The 19,357-nt window shown below is 48.0% G+C and overlaps 1 protein-coding gene across 4 annotated transcripts in view; it reads left to right on the top strand.

Moving 5' to 3' along the window:
- NRP2 (neuropilin 2) overlaps positions 1-19,357 on the top strand; it is a 129,775-nt gene that overhangs the window by 10,501 nt on the left and 99,917 nt on the right. For all 4 annotated transcript variants that reach the window (XM_075001349.1, XM_075001348.1, XM_075001351.1 and 1 more), the window contains exon 2: positions 10,399-10,576. In XM_075001349.1, the coding sequence (XP_074857450.1) occupies positions 10,399-10,576 (178 nt within the window). The remainder of the gene's footprint in view (positions 1-10,398; positions 10,577-19,357) is intronic.

Genomic DNA, 19,357 nt, shown 5'->3' with positions numbered 1-19,357 from the left:
TTAGGGCCTTGGACTACACAACGAATTTTTGGTGGCCTCAGGTTGTGACAATTTCCCCTAAAATACTTTAGGAAAAACAAGTAAGTATGCACATAAATGCATCCAGCTCACTGTAATTTATTTATGTGGCCGTTCAAAGCCTCAGTAGTAAAAGTACTTATTTGAAAAGTGGTATTTGTGTGAGCATTAATACCCCTTTTCATAGCACACGTAGTAGCTAGCTGGGAGGCTGTGGTAAGTGATTAGTAATACTAACAAACATAGGCACCAGCTTCTGCTGGGCCCAAGGGATACTCAACCCTCCAGCTGTGTCCCAAGCCACACTCCCACTTGACCCCTTCCTATAAGGTTTCACCCCATCCTGCCTCTTCCTGTTCTCGCTCTGCTTTAAGTTCTGTCCCCCACCCCCTCCCCATTTCTTCCCGTTTCTTCCTAGCACCTCCTGCACACTGCCACAGCTGATTGTGGTGGGCGGTAGGTCCCGGGAGGGATGGGAGGAGTTGATCCGTGGGGCAGAGGGTGAATGGGGGAAGTGGGGGAGGAAGAGGGAGCTGGCTGCTTTAGGACGTCTCTCCTTCATGCTGAAATCCAAGGTGCATGGATCTCTGGGCCTGTGGGGATGGCAGGAATGGCGGGTGGGCTGCAGCGTACACAAAGAATGCCACTGGATGGGATGGAGTCCTGACCACCAGTGGGCAACAGCTCCCCATCCTCGCCTCCTGTCTCTTTCTCCTCCGACAGAGCTCTCGCAGCCCTCTTCTTGCATCCTCCTTTCTCCCTGGCTGTGGCTTCAGCAACCACTTAAGACCATAACAACCACACTGGGTCAGACCAAAGGACCATCTAGCCCAGTTTCCTGTCTTCTGAGAGAGGCCAGTGCCAGGTGAACAGCATTAATTCGGAACTCAGCTGCACCTGAGTGATAGTGCTGACCCAGATAAAGATGATTTGTTTTCTGTGGGCCAGGTGATGGGCCCCGTTTGTAGAGTCAAGGAGCACGGAAACTGAGACTACAAATCCATGCCTGTGCAGCCCTGATGTTTCACAGGGCTCCCTATTTGCATGCAGGGAGTTTTGACTCTCACTCTCCTAGGTCTCTTCATATGGAGTCCAAAGGCCGCCATGTCACGTAGTTTTAGGGAGCGCCTTAATTTAAGGCATTGGGACTTAACAAGGAGGTACATAAATGGCATAGATCATGTGTGCTCAGCAGGTGTGTTCACACGGGTCTGGTTACATCCCGAAGTCCCTGAAAGGCTCCTCTGGGTGGCATCCTCCTCTCTGGTGGCTCTGAAGTCCTGGCCATGACTTTCCTAGCCTGATCCTTGTTCTTCATGCAAGCAGGCCTCCTGCTGGCGACCCGGTGCTGGAATGTCTCAGCTCTGTCTCCTTCCTTGAATGGGTAAGAGAGCAGGATATGCTTCTATGTCATGTGCTATTTTTGCACAAAAGCATTGTAATCAAGTATGATTCCGGTGAATCAAAAAGATTATATTGGTGGTTTCTTGTCAGAAGCTACCAGCTCTGAGCGGCTGCAGCATGTGTGTTTGTTTTGAAAAGCATCTCTTTGGCTCAGGTTAATTTAAGTTACGCTTGGCCTTCGCTTTTTGCATTTGAGATCAGAAGATACACTGAGTCCTGCTCTTCTGACGTCAGAAAAATCTGGTGGAGTTTAATTGGCAGAATACTCACAACATTTGAAGGCATCAGGGCCATCTCGTGCAATCCCTTAGTTAGATCCCTGGGCCCCATCATCCCCTGTGATTCACTTGTCTAACCCCTGCCGTGTTGCATGTGAAAGGCTGATCTCAGCCAGTGAATTTCACTGCTCCGGAACCTGAACGAGTGGGTCTTCCCCAAACGAGCTCATTACCTAATAAACAATATTCTTAGTCATTTTGGTGTTACAGGACTGCTTGCTTTGTTTTGTGAAGATGCAGACTGGCACGGCTACCTCTCTGAGCCAGGAGAGGTTTCTCCATGCGGCAAGGAGGGGAAATATATTCTGCGCCGGGGAGTGGACAGTGATCTTAGCACCCCAAACCCAGTGGTGTGGGGAAACCCTGCAGTTCACAGGACACGGTTGGAGGGCTGGAGCCTTTGGGCTGTTCCCATTGGCTTGATGTGATGCCTCAGGCTTTTGGTTTTCCATCACAGCACTGCACAGGACTTAGGGCGCTGCATTTCAGTGGCCTTCCTGTTAGCCTTTTGGGATCACTCCCAGGGTACGTGTGGGGGGAGGGAAAGCAGTGTACGGTTATGTTGGAATGTTCCGACTTCCCTGGAAGGGCTGAGGGAGGGTGATGCCTGGGGAGCAGCTTCTGCCCCCACCCCAGCCATGACAGCTCTGTGGTGTTTCCACAGGATTGGAGCAGAGCTACTTCCTCTGCTGCCCCACCACCCTCCATCTAGCTCCCTTCCTGCAGCAAGGCTGGGCTGGCAGGAGCTGTGGGGGAGCTGGTTCCAAACAGCCCATTTAGCTATTGAGTGGCAGACCACACCAGGCCCGGAGCTGACCTGGCTAATATTTAACATTTCATTTTAATTTTATTAAGTGAATGGAGGGCTGCTGAAAGCTGCCAGAACGCACTGAAGACTGATGTCTTCTCTTTCATCCAAGCAGTGCATACCGCTCATGGGGCAGCTGGGCCCACTTCCCTCAGCCTGTCCAGCCCACGTGCCTGCACGGACACATTCCAGGCCTGGAAGGGTGACTCAGGCCTTGTCCCCAAATAAACTTGTTCTGGTTTAGTTAAAGCTCCCTAAGTGGATTCTGTAACATTGGTTTAAGAGTTTCTTATTTCTGTTTAGCATTTTTCCTCATTGACATAAGTTAAAGCCTGATTTTGGCTGACGTGCGAGCATGCTCGCAGCCTTTTGCTTCCTGGAATCATAGAACCTTTTTGCTTCATGGAATCGTAGAATCATACGATCCTAGGGCTGGAATGGACGTCAGGAAGTCATCAAGTCCACCCCCTGCCTGAAGTAGGATTAACCCCAACTAAATCATCCTAGCCAAGGCTTTGTCAATCCGGGACTTAAAAACTTGTCGGGATGGAGATTCCACCACCTCTCTAGGTAAAGCATTCCAGTGTTTCATCACCCTCCTGGTGAAACAGTTTTCCCTAATATCCACCCTACACCTTTCCCACTGCAACTTGAGACCATTGCTCCTTGTTCTGCCATCTGTTACTACTGAGAACAGCCTCTCTCCAGCCTCCATAGAGCCTCCCTTCAGGAAGTTGAAGGCTGCTATCAAATCACCCCTCACTCTTCAATTCTGCAGACTAAAGAAGCCCAAGTCCCTCAGCCTCTCCTCATAGGTCATATACCACAGCCCCCTAATCATTTTTGTTGCCCTCCACTGAACCTGCTCCAATTCATCCACATCCTTTCTATACTGGGAGGCCCAGAACTGGACTCAGTACTCCAGCTGTGGCCTCACCAGTGCAGAATAGTGGGGGAATAATAACTTCCCTAGGTCTGCTGGAAATGTTCTTCCAAATGCACCCCAATGTGCTGTTAGCCTTCTAGGCTACAAGGGCACACTGTTGACTCGTATCTAGCCTTTCATCCAATGTAATCCCCAGGTCCTTTTCTGCTGTACTTCTACTTAACCAGTTGGTCCCCAGCCTGTAACAATGCTTGGGATTCTTCCATCCCAAGTGCAGGACTCTGCACTTGTCCTTGTTGAACCTCATCAGATTTCTTTTTGTCCAATCCTACAATTTATCTAGGTCACTCTGGACCCTATCCCCACCCTCCAATGCATCTACCTGTCCCCCTAGCTTAGTATCACCCACAAATTTGCTGAGGGTGCAATCCATCCCCTCATTCAGGTTATTAATAAAGATGTTGAACAGCACCGGCCCCAGAACTGATCCCTGGGGCAATCCACTTGAAACTGATGGCCAACCAGACATTGAGCCATTGATCACTAACCATTGGGCATGACCGTCTAGCCAGCTTTCTATCCACCTTGCAGTCCATGTGTCCAATCCATACTTCCTTAACTTGTGGGCAAGAATATAGTGGGAAACCATATCAAAAGCTTTGCTAAAGGCAAGGTATATCGCATCCATTGACTTCCCCACATCCACAGAGCCATTTACGTCATCATAGAAGCTGATCAGATTGGTCAGGCATGACTTGCCCTTGGTGAATCCTTGTTGTCCACTCTTGATTGCTTCCCCTCTTCCACGTGCTTCCAGATGCATTCCTTGAGGATCCTCTCCATGATTTTCCAGGGACAGAGGTAAAGCTGATGGGTCTGTAGTACCCTTAATTGTCTGTCTTGCCTTTTTTAAAGATGGGCAGTACATCTGCCTTTTTCCAGTTATCCAGGACCTCTCCCGATCTCCATGAGTTTTCAAAGATAATGGCCAAAGGTTCTGCAATGACATTTACCAATTCCCTCAGTACCCTTGGATCGATTACATCTGGACCGATGGGTTTGTGTATGTCTAGCTTTTTCTAAACAGCTTTTAACCTGTTCTTTCCCTACCAAGGGCTGCCCAGCTCCTTCCCATACTGCATTGCCTAGTGCCGTAGTCAGGGAGCTGACCTTGCCCTTGAAGGCAGAGGCAAAAAAAACATTGCGTACTTCTGCCTTTCCCACATCATCAGTCACCAGGTTACCTCCCTCATCCAGTAATGACCCCCACACCCTCCCTGATAACCCTGTTATTATCAACATGTCTGTAAAAACCCTTCTGTTACCCTTCAGATCGCTTGCTAGCTGCAGTTCCAATTGTGCTTTCACCTTCCTGATTACGCCCCTGCATTGTCCAACAATATATTTATACTCCTCCTTACTCATCTGTCCAAGTTTCCACTTCTTATATGTCTCCCTGTTGAGTTTAAGCTTGCCAAGGATTTCCCTGGTAAGCCAAGCTGGCTGCCTACCATATTTGCTTTTCTTACTGTGCCTTCAGCTTTCATGCCCATCAGTGCATGATGTCTCTGCTGGGGCTGCCAGCCACTCAAGAGGTGACCAGTTTGGTGGTGGCTTTTGTGGTGAGAGTGTCTGTCCACTAGAGGCTGGATTGACATTCACACCAAGTTGTCTAGGCCCCTCCAGCAGCCGCTAGATCATTTGCCCAGGCAGGGTTGCTTTATGAGGCCTCATCCAGCTGTTGGTAATATCTGCCATCATAGTACAAGTTGTAGGCCTGAGTGGTCCTGAACAAGGGGATTTGCTGAACCAGGGGTGTCAAGCCTTCTGGCTGCCCTTGATGGGGATGTCGGTCTGCTGGCTGGGCTCCCCTCCTGGCTACTGCCAACACCCTTCCTCCCTGCTCCAAGCTGTCTGAGATGCTCCACTCCTACCAGGGCTCCCTGCCACTGAGCTGCCAGCCAGGGCTCCCCATGGCACTCCCTGCCATGGAGCTGTGGGGCTCCCCCACCCTGGCCGGGCTCCCCGCTGCTGTGGGGCTGCTGAAGGGGCTTCGTGTCCCAGCTGGGCTCCCTGGTCTGGCTCTCTGCATTGATGCTGCTGGGGTCCCTACTGCTCCAGAGCTGCTGGTAGAGCTCCAAACCCCAGCTGGGACCCTGGCCAGCTCCCCACCATGGGGCTGTGAAGGTCCCCCAGCCAGGCTCCCTTACCTAGCAGGGCTCCCCAGCCCAACTCCCCACTCCACAGCCGTGGCGGGGCTCCCTGCAATGGGGCTCCCTGACCTGGATCCCTGTACCAGGGCTGCACCCAGGGCTTCCCAGAGCAGGCTGCCAGCCGGGCTCCCTGCCACCAGCAGAGCTGCGCTGCAGCTCCAGAGCTGGAGCTCTCTGGTCCGGCAACATCCACGGTCGTGCCGACCGGGGAGGTTACCTGGCGAGAGACTGCCGGGCGAGAGAGTTTCAACCTGTACCAAAGTGCTGATTGTGGGCCAGTTTGTCTTTTACACTTCGGTTGTAAAAATGTTTGGGGTATAAAACATCGGGCCTGTTTCTGATCTCACTTACCTGGGCTACACCAGGAGTATCTCCTCTGAAATCAATGGAAATACTCAGGGATAAAACCGGTGGGCGATCAGGCTCAAGCCTCTGGGACTGGTCAGTCCTGCCTTGTGGACCTGGAATGGGTTTACAGAGCAAGGTGTGACCCTGAGCTCTGCGGTGAAAGTACATTTCGGCACCTCATTATAACACCTCAGAAGGGTCACATTCTGACACCCAAGTTGACGTGGCAGAGCCCGTTAACACACGAGACGGTTCAGCATGACTCCTGTGATTAGTTGGCGGTAGCAGTTTCGTGGAGAAGCTGGAGAGAAGATGGCGTGTAGGGGTTGAATTTGTCGTTGTGTCACCCTTTCCAGGAAGAACAGTCTGCAGCTAGAATCTTTGTCTCTGTTAGGTGTATGTGTGTGTGTGCAACGATATGTGGATTTGCATGGGAGAGTGTGGTAGTGTGTACATGAGCAAAGTGTGAATCACACATATTATATCAGCATCAACAGCTGAATTCTCTCAGGCATGCGTGTGTGCCTGTGTCTGCCTGCCTGTCTAAAATCCACATAGCCACATACGGGTGCATGCTCTCCAGAGGAGAGGGAAAGAGATCTGGGCAAGAATGTGCGTTTGCAGATCTTTTTGTGTTGAGCAAGCTCTCCGTGGAACAAAACCAGATGTTTTTATGAGTGCTTAGCCGGTTGGTTATGCAGTTTATTTTATTTGGGCAAAGGAAAAGTCACCGTGTTTCCTTTGGAGGCGTGAGGAGAAAGTTGTTTTTAAGTGGGAGTTAGAACATCAAAAAGTAGGAGACGATAAAAATAGTTCTGTTTGGTGACCAAGCCGTGATTAATCCCTTGTGGGCAAGACAGAGCACCCCTCCCCTCCTTTGCGGAGTCTTCCTGTCACGGTCGTTCGCTACTGGGTCTGTACACGGCGCATGCTTTTTCTTCATCCAGGGAATTTGCAGAGGGGGGCAGCAGGTGAAGTGGTGGTGGTGTCTGATGAACCAGCCCAGCGTAGGCTGCTGGATGCTTGGCTCTCATTGCAGAAAGACTGGCACGGGGCAAAGGAAATTGCCGGGCTGTGATTTTCCTGCCAAGAGCTGGCAGAAGAGCATGCAGATTGGAAAATTACACCCTCTGCAACCTACAGGAGAGCTGCTGCTTCACGTCCAGACACGTTTAAGGCCAGATCCTCAGCTGGTGTAAACTGGTGTAGTTCCATTGGCATCAGTGGAGTTAGGCCACTCCAGTTTGCACCTGCTAAGGATCTTGGCCTCAAATCTTCCCAAAGGCTAAGCCTAAATTTCCAGTGGCACTGACTAACAAGCTGTTACAGAATGGATAGAAGTGCAGTCCTGTGGTGTATGCAGTACACAGAGCACCCAGAGGAATGTAATTTAGTTTGTTTAAAGAGGCGCGGGAGTAACTTTCAGAAGTGGGCTCATTTATGATGGGCTAATTAGCTCTGCCTTTGTGTAAGACCCGGCGTAATTGTTCATCTGCGCTAGAGATCACATTCCCTCCTCTGCTTTGTCAGGGAGAACAAGCTTGTGCATCTCCATTAAAGGAAATGACACGGCTCTGTGTGGGGATCTTAGGTGGATTAGCACATCTGAGCTGGGATGAATGGAGGCAGCGTGTCTTTACCGCCTCACTGTCCAGCTGTGGGGCAGTGCTACAGTCGCTCTCCCCGGTGCACCCGAATGCTTGGCAAGCTGTCCGTTCGTCTGGAAGGGCAGTGCCGCAGACAGTAACGTTGCCTGGCTTGGGAGTTGCTGAACTGCACCCGTCGTGAAGAAGATCCGGTCCTGTGGGGTGGCTGCTGAGAGGCGATCTATAATTCACAAGGCCTGGCTGCCTCATGCAGATGGTGATATTCAAGCATGACTAATGCCAGCAGCACAGACTCTCGAAGGCATATCCTTTCCCCTCTTTGTCTTGTTCTTATATTCAACCTGTCACAAGAGTTGAGGGATTTCAGCCTTTGCTCACATTTCCAGTGGCGGGTGGCTCATGACCCAAAGATGGCTTCAGTGACAATTGAGGTCACTCAGGCTTGGTCTACACCAGGGAGGCAAGTTGATTGCAGCCGTGCAATTCTAGCTAGAATCGACTTATTTGCTGTCGACTTACCTGGCTGTCCTCACTCAGGAAGGTCGACGGGAAAGTTGCTCCCGTCGACCTCCCTCACTCCTTGTGATAGCAGGGAGTTCATGGGTTGACTACTGACCCCCGATAGGTCAATTTCACATGTCTCCACCAGGAGCTCGAAATGGAACCCTGGAAGACCGATACTGAAAAGGTCGATCTTCTGAGTAATGTAGATGTAGCCTAAGTCCCTAAAGAGAGTGGGCCTCAGCTGATTTCCAGCTCAGGCATGACTGGCACCCACCTGCCCTTGCTTCTACTGTGTCTATTTCACTGTTCTAGTCTAGGCTGGGAATGAGAGGGAGGAAGCACCCTGTCTCTGATCCAGGGATCAAGCCACAGGAGTGGCTTTACTCTTTGTCACCCGAGCAGTGTCTGCATCTGGGAAGCATTTTCTCCATAGCCACTTGATGCTGTTGGCTCAGCATCATTTGGTTGGCAGCTCCTATTGGATTGCAAAGGAGCAGCACCATCTGCTGGAAAGAGTCAGCTGTGGTTTGCATTGGTGGTAGTGATGGCAGCTCTGCTGGGATTGGAGGAATCAAGGAATGTCAAATATAGATGCCTCCTGGAGAACGGGAATTTGTTGGGAATCTTAGTGTGTTATCAATTGATGCAGATTGTTCCTCCCAGCGAGTAATGAAATAATAAATCAGATTTGTGGTCTTCAGAAGATTAAATTTTTTTTTAAGATGAGATCACCCTCTAGGGCCTCTTATAACCCAAAGCTGAAAGTGTTTCCTTTGCTCAGCTTGTAATTGTTACCAGGCCATTTCTGGGCCACAAAACCACCATTGTTGATTATTGGAGTCTCTCATTCTATCCGCTCCACTGGCTTGAAGCGTTTCAAGAGGTGGCAGACAAGACCAAGGGGAGAGGTCATTAGAAGAGGGGCGGGAAGAAGGGAGTGGGAAAGCTGTCTTGTGGTTTAAAGCATAGGGCAGTGAGTCGGGAGTTCGGGAGCTCTTCTTGGCACTGCCACATACTTCCTATGTGGACTTGGACAAATCACTTAACCCTCTGCAGCTCAGTTTCCTTACCTACGCTACAAGGATGATGCTACTTCCCTAAGTTGCTGGAGGATATTGTGAGTTTTCATCCAGGAATGTCAGTACAGTACCTTTGTGGGTTCTATGGAAGTTTGCCATAGAAAGCTTGTAAAAGAGCCAGTAGAGGGGAGGAAATAAAGCTAGCTCCAAATGATCTGCTGTCTTGCTGCCTCTCTTTTAATAAATTTGTAATTGCGTAGGCAGGAGTGTTTATAGCTCTTTTCTGGTCTGTCTAAAATATGGTACCCTCATCCCCCCTTAAACGAGTACTTTACTTACTAGTACTCGCTAAAATGAGGGACACACATACCTACCTTAGTTCATTAGACAAGTGAACTCCCCTGCCCTAATACGAGCCTTACCCCTACCCCGCAGACCCAACCTGCTGCAGCCTGACCCCCCGCAGACCCAACCCACAGCAGCCTGACCTCCCCACTGCCAGCCCTGCAGACCCAACCCACAGCAGCCTGACCTCCCCACTGCCAGCCCTGCAGACCCAACCTGCTGCAGCCTGACCTCCCCTGCTGTCCTGGCAGACCCAACCCTCTGCAACCTGACCCCTATGCTGGCCCCACAGACCCAACCCCCTGCAGCCTGACCCCTCCTGCTGGCCCCGCAGACCCAACCCGCTGCAGCCTCATACACACACACCCCGCCAGCCCCGCAGACCCAACCCCCTACAGCCTGACACACACGCCCCCGCAGACCCAACCCACTGCAGCCTGACAACCCGTCACCTGCCAGCCCCGCAGACCCAGCCTGCTGCAGCCTGAAACCCACCAGCTTCTCAGACCCATCCTGCCGCAGGCTTAACCCTCCCACCCACCCCACGGACCCAGCCTGCCACAAGGTTTTAACCCTCCCTCCGCTCATGGACCCAAACTGCCCCCAGCCTTTAACCCTCTCCTTTGCTGAGTTACCAGCACTTGGAACCAATCAGAGGCTTTTACCTGTATTTTAATGGGAGTGTAGTGTCCCTCTTACAAGTTTTCGCCTCTGAGCAGAAAGTTGGGAACCAATTGTGCCTGTATAGCGAGGAGTGAGTGTGCTGGCTTGTGTGTGGGAGTGGGGAGGGATTGCTGTATATAATAATCAGCTTCACTGCAAGCACCCGATGATTAGCTCTGTAGCTGCCGACCATACTGCCGGTGCCATAAAAGGCCTTTAATAGGCGGCCCAAGGTGTAAATGGTGGTAGTGCTTTTGAGCTTTGGAGCTGGTTTCAGACGCTTGTTCTCTTGGTTGTTTTTGCAGTGCAGCCCTGCGGGGGTCGTTTGAATTCGAAGGATGCTGGTTACATCACGTCGCCAGGATACCCACATGACTACCCCTCCCACCAGAACTGCGAGTGGGTCATTTATGCCCCAGAAGCAAATCAAAAGATTATCCTCAACTTCAACCCTCACTTTGAAATTGAGAAACATGACTGCAAGTAAGAGCCTTCCTCTTTTTCTGTATGAGATAATCTGCTCTTCTTCCTCTCTTAATCTAGTAACATGAGGACCAAGCACTCCTCGGAACAGGAAACTGAGGCTGGTCTATGTTAGGCGGATAAGTCATTTGCAGATACACAACTTTAGCTATGGCAGTTGTGTCGCTAGAATCCACCTATCTGCAATCGACTTCGCTGTCCATCCTCACTAAGGAAGGTCGACAGGAGAGTTTCTCCGATCAAACTTCCTTACTCCTCGCAATAGGTTGATTTTGTACGTCTCCACCAGGCGCGCAAAATCGAACCCTGGAAGACTGACCCTGATCTGGTCGATCTGCTGGGTAATGTAGATATGGCCTTAGTGATAGTCCTGATCTGCTAAACTTGCCTCAGTATATCACCATCCTTCTGAATAAGAGTCTGTCTGGCTTACCTTGTAACAGGCTGTTGTGTGAGTCTTTCACACAGAAAGGGGCTGAAGCCCAGCTGCAGGTCTCTGATACACTGTGATCCTTGGCCCATAGAAGCTGTTGGTTCTGTTTCCTGCCCTGCTTGTGATTCTGCCGCACTTGATAACTTGTAATTTTTAAGGAGAGATCAGGATGCGGGATATCCAGGAAAATCAATTAGCAGCTAGTAAATAATTAACAGCATCAGTGGGTGCCATGAAAAGCTGAATTAATGATGTGGTCTCTGTGGATATATAAGCCAGTATGTACCCTGCAGAGCTCACGAACAGCTATTGGGATGTCTGAAATGTGAAAAAGTTTAGGGTCTCCTGAAATGGGGCTGATCCTGCAGTCATTTCACGCCCAGGATTCCCTTTGATTTGTGACAGCATCTGTGTATGAGACTATAGGGTCTGGTCCACTGACACCAAACAATCAGAAAAAATCTTAGGTGCACTTTTTGAAGATTAAAAATTAGGGTGCCATATCCTCAGCAGGTGTAAAGCAGCATAGCTTCATGGAAATACACTGCTCTACACTGGTTGAGGATGTGGCCCACCTTGAGCCACAACCAGTGCTGAAGTTGGTGAATACTGAGGGAATTCACTGCTTTGCAGAATCGGGCCCATGTATAGGAGAAGTTTAAAAAAAAAAGAAAAATAGGAACCCTGGACATGGACGTAAATGAGCACAGGTAACCAAACCAAAACAGTGATGGATGTGATCAGGGTTTTACTGTTGCATGATTGTGGTCACTCGAAACTCGTGGTCATAAAAACGTTCTAGTGCCACTGGGCTGTGATGTGGGTTCCATCTCTGGCTCTGCCACTGGTCTGCTGAGTGGCCTTGGGCACATCACTCTTCCTCACGGGGATCCCTTTTGTGAAATGGGTACTACAGATCTCCCTTGAGAAGCTCTTTGAGATCTACCAGTGAAAACTCTATATAAGAACTTGGTAATATTAGTTGTTAGTATACAGAGAGAGGAGTGTGATATGGGATTAGCAGGTCAGAGTCCAGGCACTGACTTGTTCTTTTGCCTTGCACGAATTACAGCCAATATTGCAAAAGTCCTTAGCACCCACACACAGCACCAGCTTTTCAGAACTTAGCATGTCAGAAGCTTTTTGAAATCTGGCCCTTCAGCTGTCTGTGTGGGAGCTGAGTTCTTTTTGAAAAGCTGGTCCGAACTGCAGGTGCTGAGCGCTTTAGGAGCTGTACCTGAAATTGTTGTCCCATGTCTCTTGGTGCCTATTTTCCCCATCTGTAAAATGGGGATAAGAAAACAGTTGTGGCACGTGTCACCTGGCTGTCATTATTACAGCTAAGTTTTCCGAGCTCTTCTTTCTTATTGGATGAGCAGTTTTGTAGCCTTAGAAGAAAGGTTTGTGCTGGTATTTTCTGTTGCTCTCGCTCAGTGGTCGACAACCAAAATAGCAAAAAGAACCATTTTTTTCAAATTCGGTGAAAAAACTCAGTAATTCAAGAGCCGCAATGTATGTGAATATGAGGTAGTCCGTAATAAATAACATCAAACCGTACTTTTTCTAACTCTTATTTTAAAAACTGTGCACACACACGTTAATTTGTAATGTGATATATGTTTACTGCAGAATGTTCACAAACTTTTTACATGTTCTATTTCCTCACACTTTACGGGTGTGTGTGTTTGTACCACTATCATCCTGACTTTAACTCTGGAACCTATTTTAATTATGCCAGTTTTTCTTCACATTTCATTTAAGTTTTCTTTCTTAAAATACGTGTTGCCCTTCACAGCAGGAATTCTGCAACCTTCCTGTTCCTTTCCCAAATCAAGACTTTAATAGCAACACGATCAAAACGCAGGTCGAGGATCATATCCCACAATGTACCACACACATATTAAAGCAGGAGTTATCAAACATTTTGCAGTCACATCTCGTTTGCTGTTTAGATATGAGTTCGTTATTGGGCTTTTAGATAATCAGGAGGGTCTTTTTACTCTGCAGTTATAGCATTGCGAGCCACAAAGAAGTCCTTAAAGAGCTGCATGCGGCTCCACAGTGCAAGTTGCAGACCCCTGCTCTAGCTGGAGGGAGCCCTGTGAGCAGAAAGAGAAATTTCCTGCCTGCAGTGCTCTTTGGTTAGACTCAATTCTTAGACAAAGCTCAGTCGGGTGAGATTGCAGAAGTTGGGGGCTGCCTACAGCTCTTTTCTAGGGCTGATGCATGTGTGTAAATAATGCAAGTTGCACTTTTGGAATATACCCACACCCCAGTCCCTCGTCCTCCTTCCATTATCTGCAAGGGCCTGGATGCGTGCTTCTGCTCCAGTGGGGGCAAGGCCAGAGTCAGAACAGGGTATTGGTGCCAGAAGGGGCACTAACTACGCTGCAAGGTTTCTCTTTCAGTGCAGATTGTTTTGTTTCCTTTGCTGTGTGTGCGTGTGGTGGGGAAGCACATCTGTTCAGTCCCATATTTCTTTCTTTTTTGAGCTGTGTCCAGCCACATTAGGGAGGAACTAGGATTCCCCCTCCCCATCATGAAAGGAATAATTTGGTGTAATTGAAGGTTTTGCTCGCTCTCTTTGCTTTGTTTCTGCTCCAGAGAAGCTCCTGAGTTTGGAAAGCACTTCAAAACAAAGAAAATTGGCTGTCTGTGGTTATTTTCTTCTCCTGTGTGTTACTCACAGCCAGCATCTTAGGGCTCGTAGGAGGGGCACTTTCTAAAATAAAGCCTGGAAAAAACAGGCCTCTGTTTGCACTGCCCTTCAGATGCAGCAGTAAAGCCTGGAGTAAAAGGGGAAAGGGAGAGAGAGGAGCTCGGATTAAGAGCAGCCCAACTATTTGGAAATAATTGTAATAGCCTGTCTGTTTGCCATTTCTTCCGCTCAGCACTGCAAGCGCAGCTGCCGTTTTCCTACGGCTGCTCTTCAGCCCCATGCCGTGGGATTGGGTATCTGCTATTTGAACCGGGAAGCAGCCTCCGGTTTGAAAGACCATGCTGCTTGTGGGAAAGGTTGCCATTCTGTCACATTGCATTGCATAAGCCATGCAGCCGTCCATGGGCCAAGTTTTATTTTTGCTCATGGGAAAGACTCAAACCAGCCTCCCAGAGCTGAGAAATGACGACTATGCCCCCAATGCCATTGGCACATGGCTGTTCTACCCAGTCCTTTGTAATTGCCATTTCTCTGTTCAGTATGTGCTGTTTGCTTGGAAAATCCAGGTCAGTAGCTTCAATGTTGCGTGAATCATTTCATTCTATAGCCACCTTTTCCAGTCATAGATCCCTTCCCCAGCTACATATCTCTTTGGATTGTTAAAAGCCCCTTCCAGTGATTGTCTTCTGAAATCACCCAGCCACTACTCCGCTGAAGGATTAGCGTGGGCAAAGCTGCCTTTGAATCCCGTGTTCTTTCTGTTTTAACAGGGGTTTTTCCTCCCACCGCAAACAAAAGAACCTCTCCTTTGAGATGCAACAGAATAACCAGGAAAACATGATCTAAAAATATACGTACATAAAAAACAGCCCAGCAGGATTTTTTTCTCTCTACTTTTTTCTGAGCATAAAATGCCGTTGAATTATGAATAGTCCAATGGACTTGCTGTCTCTCAACTATGATGATTTCACATGCAGTGTTGGCTTCAGCAAGAATACTTGCAGCCCCCTCTGGTGGTATGATGCCAAACAAGACAAACATCTCAAGAGAGTTTGGTCCTTGCCGTTGGAGAGATGGCCGGCAGAGTGAAAACAAAAAAAATGGGCCTGAGGTGCAGAGTTGGACCTTACTCAGAATTTGGATCCAAAGGTGTGGCCTGATCTTAGCTGCAGACTGTTTCTAGAAGAAGTATAAAGTACTATGAGAGATTCATGTAAATTAGTCTGGTATTAGGTGAACAGAATTTAAAGGGACAGGCACAAATCGGCCTGTGCTGACATTCCCGTAATTTAACTCACCGTACACATCTCATATATTGTTTTAAAGCTGGCCTGTCGATGCTGGAAAACACCAAGTGCCCCAAAGGAGGGTGGCAGCTTTGAGTGATAGACACAAAGGGAGAGAGAAGGGGAGACAGTCCTGCCCCCAAAGAGAGGACTCTCTAGACTAGATAGCTACAGGATGGGAAGGGAAAGAGAGGTAAAGTGTCTTGCCTGAGATTATATAGTTGTCAGTCAAGGAGTCAAGAGTAGACCCAGTGCTCATGACTCCTAGATCAACCAAAAGGCCTCTCCCTTGGCCAGTGATAACAACCATGGTGTGTGTGTTCCATTGCAGACATGGGTGTTCCCGTGCGGGGTGGGAATTGGCCAGAGACCTCAAGCCAGAGTCTAGTTAGCCTGCGTGGTGCCATGGTAGCTGCATGAGCCTCACTCCACATTTCTAGCAAGCTAGACACTGAAAGAAGCAAACAAAAGTATCCTGCTTTCTTAGCCAGCAGGCTGAGTCCGGTAGGTTTTCGTATCCTGCATGCTCAGGAGAAGAAAGCCAACACTCAGTGCAAAGTGGCTGCGTGCCTGCACACTAAACCACAGCTGACACATATAATTTTAGGCCCAGCACCTTTGTCCAGTGTCTCTTAAACTTTCTGAGACCGTGGAACACCAAACAATAATGCAGAACTCTGTGCAGCAACAGACTTCACTCCTTGATGGTCCTGGTTCCTCAGCAGTAGTATTTTGACTCGCTCCTGGCATTTTCAAAAACAAAATGTAACTTACTCTGTCTGCTCATGTCAGTGGAAATAACAAATTCAGTAAATCGTCACGTGCCACCCATGCATATTGGCCAACATGAAGCAGCTGGCTGTCAGCATAGCTGCCACGCTGGCATAGCGCACATGCTGCATGTCATTGCTAGTTGCTACGCCGCCGTATAGATAGGAGAGGGGCAGCTAGCGCCTTGTTAATCAACCATGTGGTGCTGCCGGACTACTACCGCTCTTGCAAGATGTAGAAGTAAAACTGTGTTTCAGGATTTTCCATTTCTGTTACCGTAAAATGGTTATTTGTTGTAAAACTTCGAATTATTTTTCCAAATGCTTGTGGCACACCTGCGAGTTGTTCACAAACCACCGGTGTTCTGCGGAGCATAGTTTAAGAAACGCTGTCCTTGACCGTATCCCTTCACTCAAGAATATAACATTGCAAAAAGCCTTCGTTCCGTCAGCAGGGGTTAAAGAGCCGACAACTCAGCACTTATAGGTGGCTAATTAGTAAATGTGAAACATTTGAGAAACAAGGCTATTTCTTGCTGAAGTGGGGAAGTCCCTAGAAAATAGAAATGTCTGACTAATGTTAGAGAGAGAGCGATGCGTTTTATGGGGATGCAGTGAAGGACCTGTACTAGATCATTTGTGAATGAACCAATGGGAGGAGAGCAACTTTAACCATGACGGGGAAGAGAAATCATGGAGGAAATCATTGTGATGGCACTTGGCTCATGTAGGTTTATAGGCTGGACAGACAGAAACAGCGTTTTGAGCCTTTTGAAGAGCAATACCATCTCCAATGAAATGTGTAGTGAAATTGGGACATACTGGAGCAGAATTCTGCCACAACCCCAATTCCCCTTAATAATTCCTCTCTAGGTGGGTGCGTTTCCCAAAACAATCAACAGCAAATAAATTGACCACAATGACATTTAAACATTCCTTTAGTCTGCAGAGTTACCCCCCGCTCAACTGAATGGGGCCTCTCAGCTTGCTCGTTGAGTTACTGTGGCCCACTGACTGTCTACCCAAGCCTGCGTCAGTTCTGCACCAGTTTTTGCTTGTGTTCTCGGTTGTAAATCCTTAAATGATGGAATTCTTGAGATGCCAATGGGGCAGAAGAAGTGCTGCTGTGGTTTATTAGCCCAACCGCATGGCTTTACCCAGCCTGCTGGGCATGGAAAGGTCAGGATTTGGTATCCCTGGTGGAACTGTTAATAGTCATGGGCCAGATTGTTGCTTTGGACGATGTCCCTATGGGCCTTAGAGACATACTTCTGAGTCATGGGACTTCCCTTGGTTAATCCTTGCTCTTGGGGATAGTGATTTACTGCTAGATTATTCCATGAGTAAATTATTACTCACCAGCTGCTGGCTCAGCATTTCTGGTTAGAGGGGAGGGGATACAGGCAAGACACTATTCACCTACTGCAGGGAGAAGCAGGCATATGAGTAGCCCTGCTTACTTCTGTGCGTCTGGACCCAAGACCACAACAGCCCAATACAGCTATGAGGGGAATTCCTTCAAGTCACACTCTGCCCCACCATATTTCTTCTGTATTTCCTCTTGTATTCTGTATTGACCACACTTAACGAAAATCCAATATAAAAATCATAAAGCGCTCTCATTAAAACAAGTGGAAAATCGCCACAAGGAATGAGATGCTTGTGCTTGGGGATGAAGATGCCTAGGCCCTGTTTGTGGCCGTGCTCCGGACTTGCTGTGCAGCCTTGAGATAATCACTTTTCTCTTCTTTTTGTGTCGGTGCCTCCTTCTACAAAATGGGGATAATAATTCTTCTGCACCTGAGATGATTGCTTTGAGGATTCATTAATTTTTACTTGTAAAGAAATGTGTGGCTGTATGAAAGGTGCCACAGGTATAAAAAAATTATTCTTCAAGGGCCCAATCCAAAGTCTGCTGCCTTTCCATTAATGTTTAGGGGGCATCGTAGCTGTCCTTGAGAGAGTTTCCAACCATCTTTGCTGTTCTTTATTATGTTATTCAGACATTCATTTATGTCTGAGAGAAAGAAGGGACCTGCAGTTAACACCCAGGACTGGAAATTAGGTGATCTAGAGTCTGTTCCTGCTTATATCATTGGCTTACTTTGGGTGTGTCTGCACAGCAACGTTAATTTGGAATAATGACCTCTATTCTGAAATAACTTTGTGAGCATCTACACAGCAAAGCTGCTATTTCAAAATAATTTAGAAATAGCGGACAGCTTATTTTGAGTTCTATCAACCACATTTTACAAGGAATAGCGCCTATTCTGAAATAGGTATTTCAGAATGGGGGCTGTATACACAGGGGCTGCATCTGCATTACAGAGATCTTTTGAAAGAATTCCTTCTGGAAGATCTCTTCTCAAAGAACTTATTTCGAAGGAGTGCATCCACACACACAAAGGGGTATCAAAAGAGTAATCTGCTTCTTTGAAAGAGAGCATCCACACAGTCTCTGCTCTTTCAAAAGAATGGGCCAGGAATCAAAAAATGAGGCGCCACAAAGACTGCTGTTTCTAAAAAAAAGGACCCACAGAGTGTCTACACACTTTTTTTCTTTGGAAAGAAGCTCTCAAAGGAAGGCGCTCTTCCTGAAACGGGAATGGAAGAGTGCTGTCGGAAGGAGTGCTGCGTTCTTTTGATTTAATTTCTACAGAACACTTTTTGTGTGTAGGTGCTCTTCTGGATATTTCAGAGGAGCCCTTTTAGTGTTTCAAAAGAACTTGCTAGTGTAGACGCGGCCAGGGAACAGGGCTATTTCAAAATAGTGGGCCTTCAGTCCTACCCAGAGGGTAGCCCACTATTTTGAAATAGCCCTGCAATTCAGGGCAATCAATCAAATAAATGCAATTCAGTGTCCAATCTGTGGCTGCCATATTTTGAAATAGCGGAGTGCTATTTCAATGCCCATTTTGTGTGTAGACGTGCTAGTTGGAAATAATGCTGCTGTGTAGACTTAGCCTGTGTGACCTTGGACAGATTACATAGGGTGCCTCAGTTTCACCAGCTGTAAAATATGAGATGTTATTTAACTTGTAGCCCACTCCAAGCATAAAAAGCTAGAGCTGGAATTCCTGCAGATGAGCGGGATTCTCTACAAAGGATGCCATGCCATGCCATATCAGATGATGTTGGTAGGCCCCAAGCATACTGCTCACCTAAGACTAGAGGCCACGAAGTCTTCTGAGCAGGCAGGAGTTTCACCGTCCAAAGACCGTAGGCAGAGGAATGCAGAAGAGTCACTGGACCCCAAGGAGGCTGGCACAGATCTATTTATTTAAATAGGAGATACAAGTTCTTAGGAAGAGACTAACATTCAAAACCAATTTGAACTGCCAACTGTTGCACAACACTTGGAGTAGCAATGAAACATCACACAGCGTAAATCCGTTTGTTTGGCAGGCCATTCCAGATGAGCTAATAATGCATATGGCCTACTGTTCATGACTAGCTCGTTTTAGCCAAACTGACCTGTGAGTTTGAGCATGCAGTATCCAGCCCTCTCTGTGCTGGGCTAGTAGAAAAACCATTACAAACAGCAAAAAAGCTTTTTTTTTTTCCCCGTTTAAAGAGAAAAGCCCTGGGAGGTTCCTTGGATCCTCATGGAGCGTTATTAGACTATTGCAACTC

Source organism: Carettochelys insculpta, chromosome 8 (genome assembly GCF_033958435.1).
Source record: "Carettochelys insculpta isolate YL-2023 chromosome 8, ASM3395843v1, whole genome shotgun sequence".
Taxonomy (NCBI): domain Eukaryota; kingdom Metazoa; phylum Chordata; order Testudines; family Carettochelyidae; genus Carettochelys; species Carettochelys insculpta.
The sequence above is the reverse complement of the archived record's forward strand: the minus strand, read 5'-3'. Positions and strand labels throughout refer to the sequence as shown.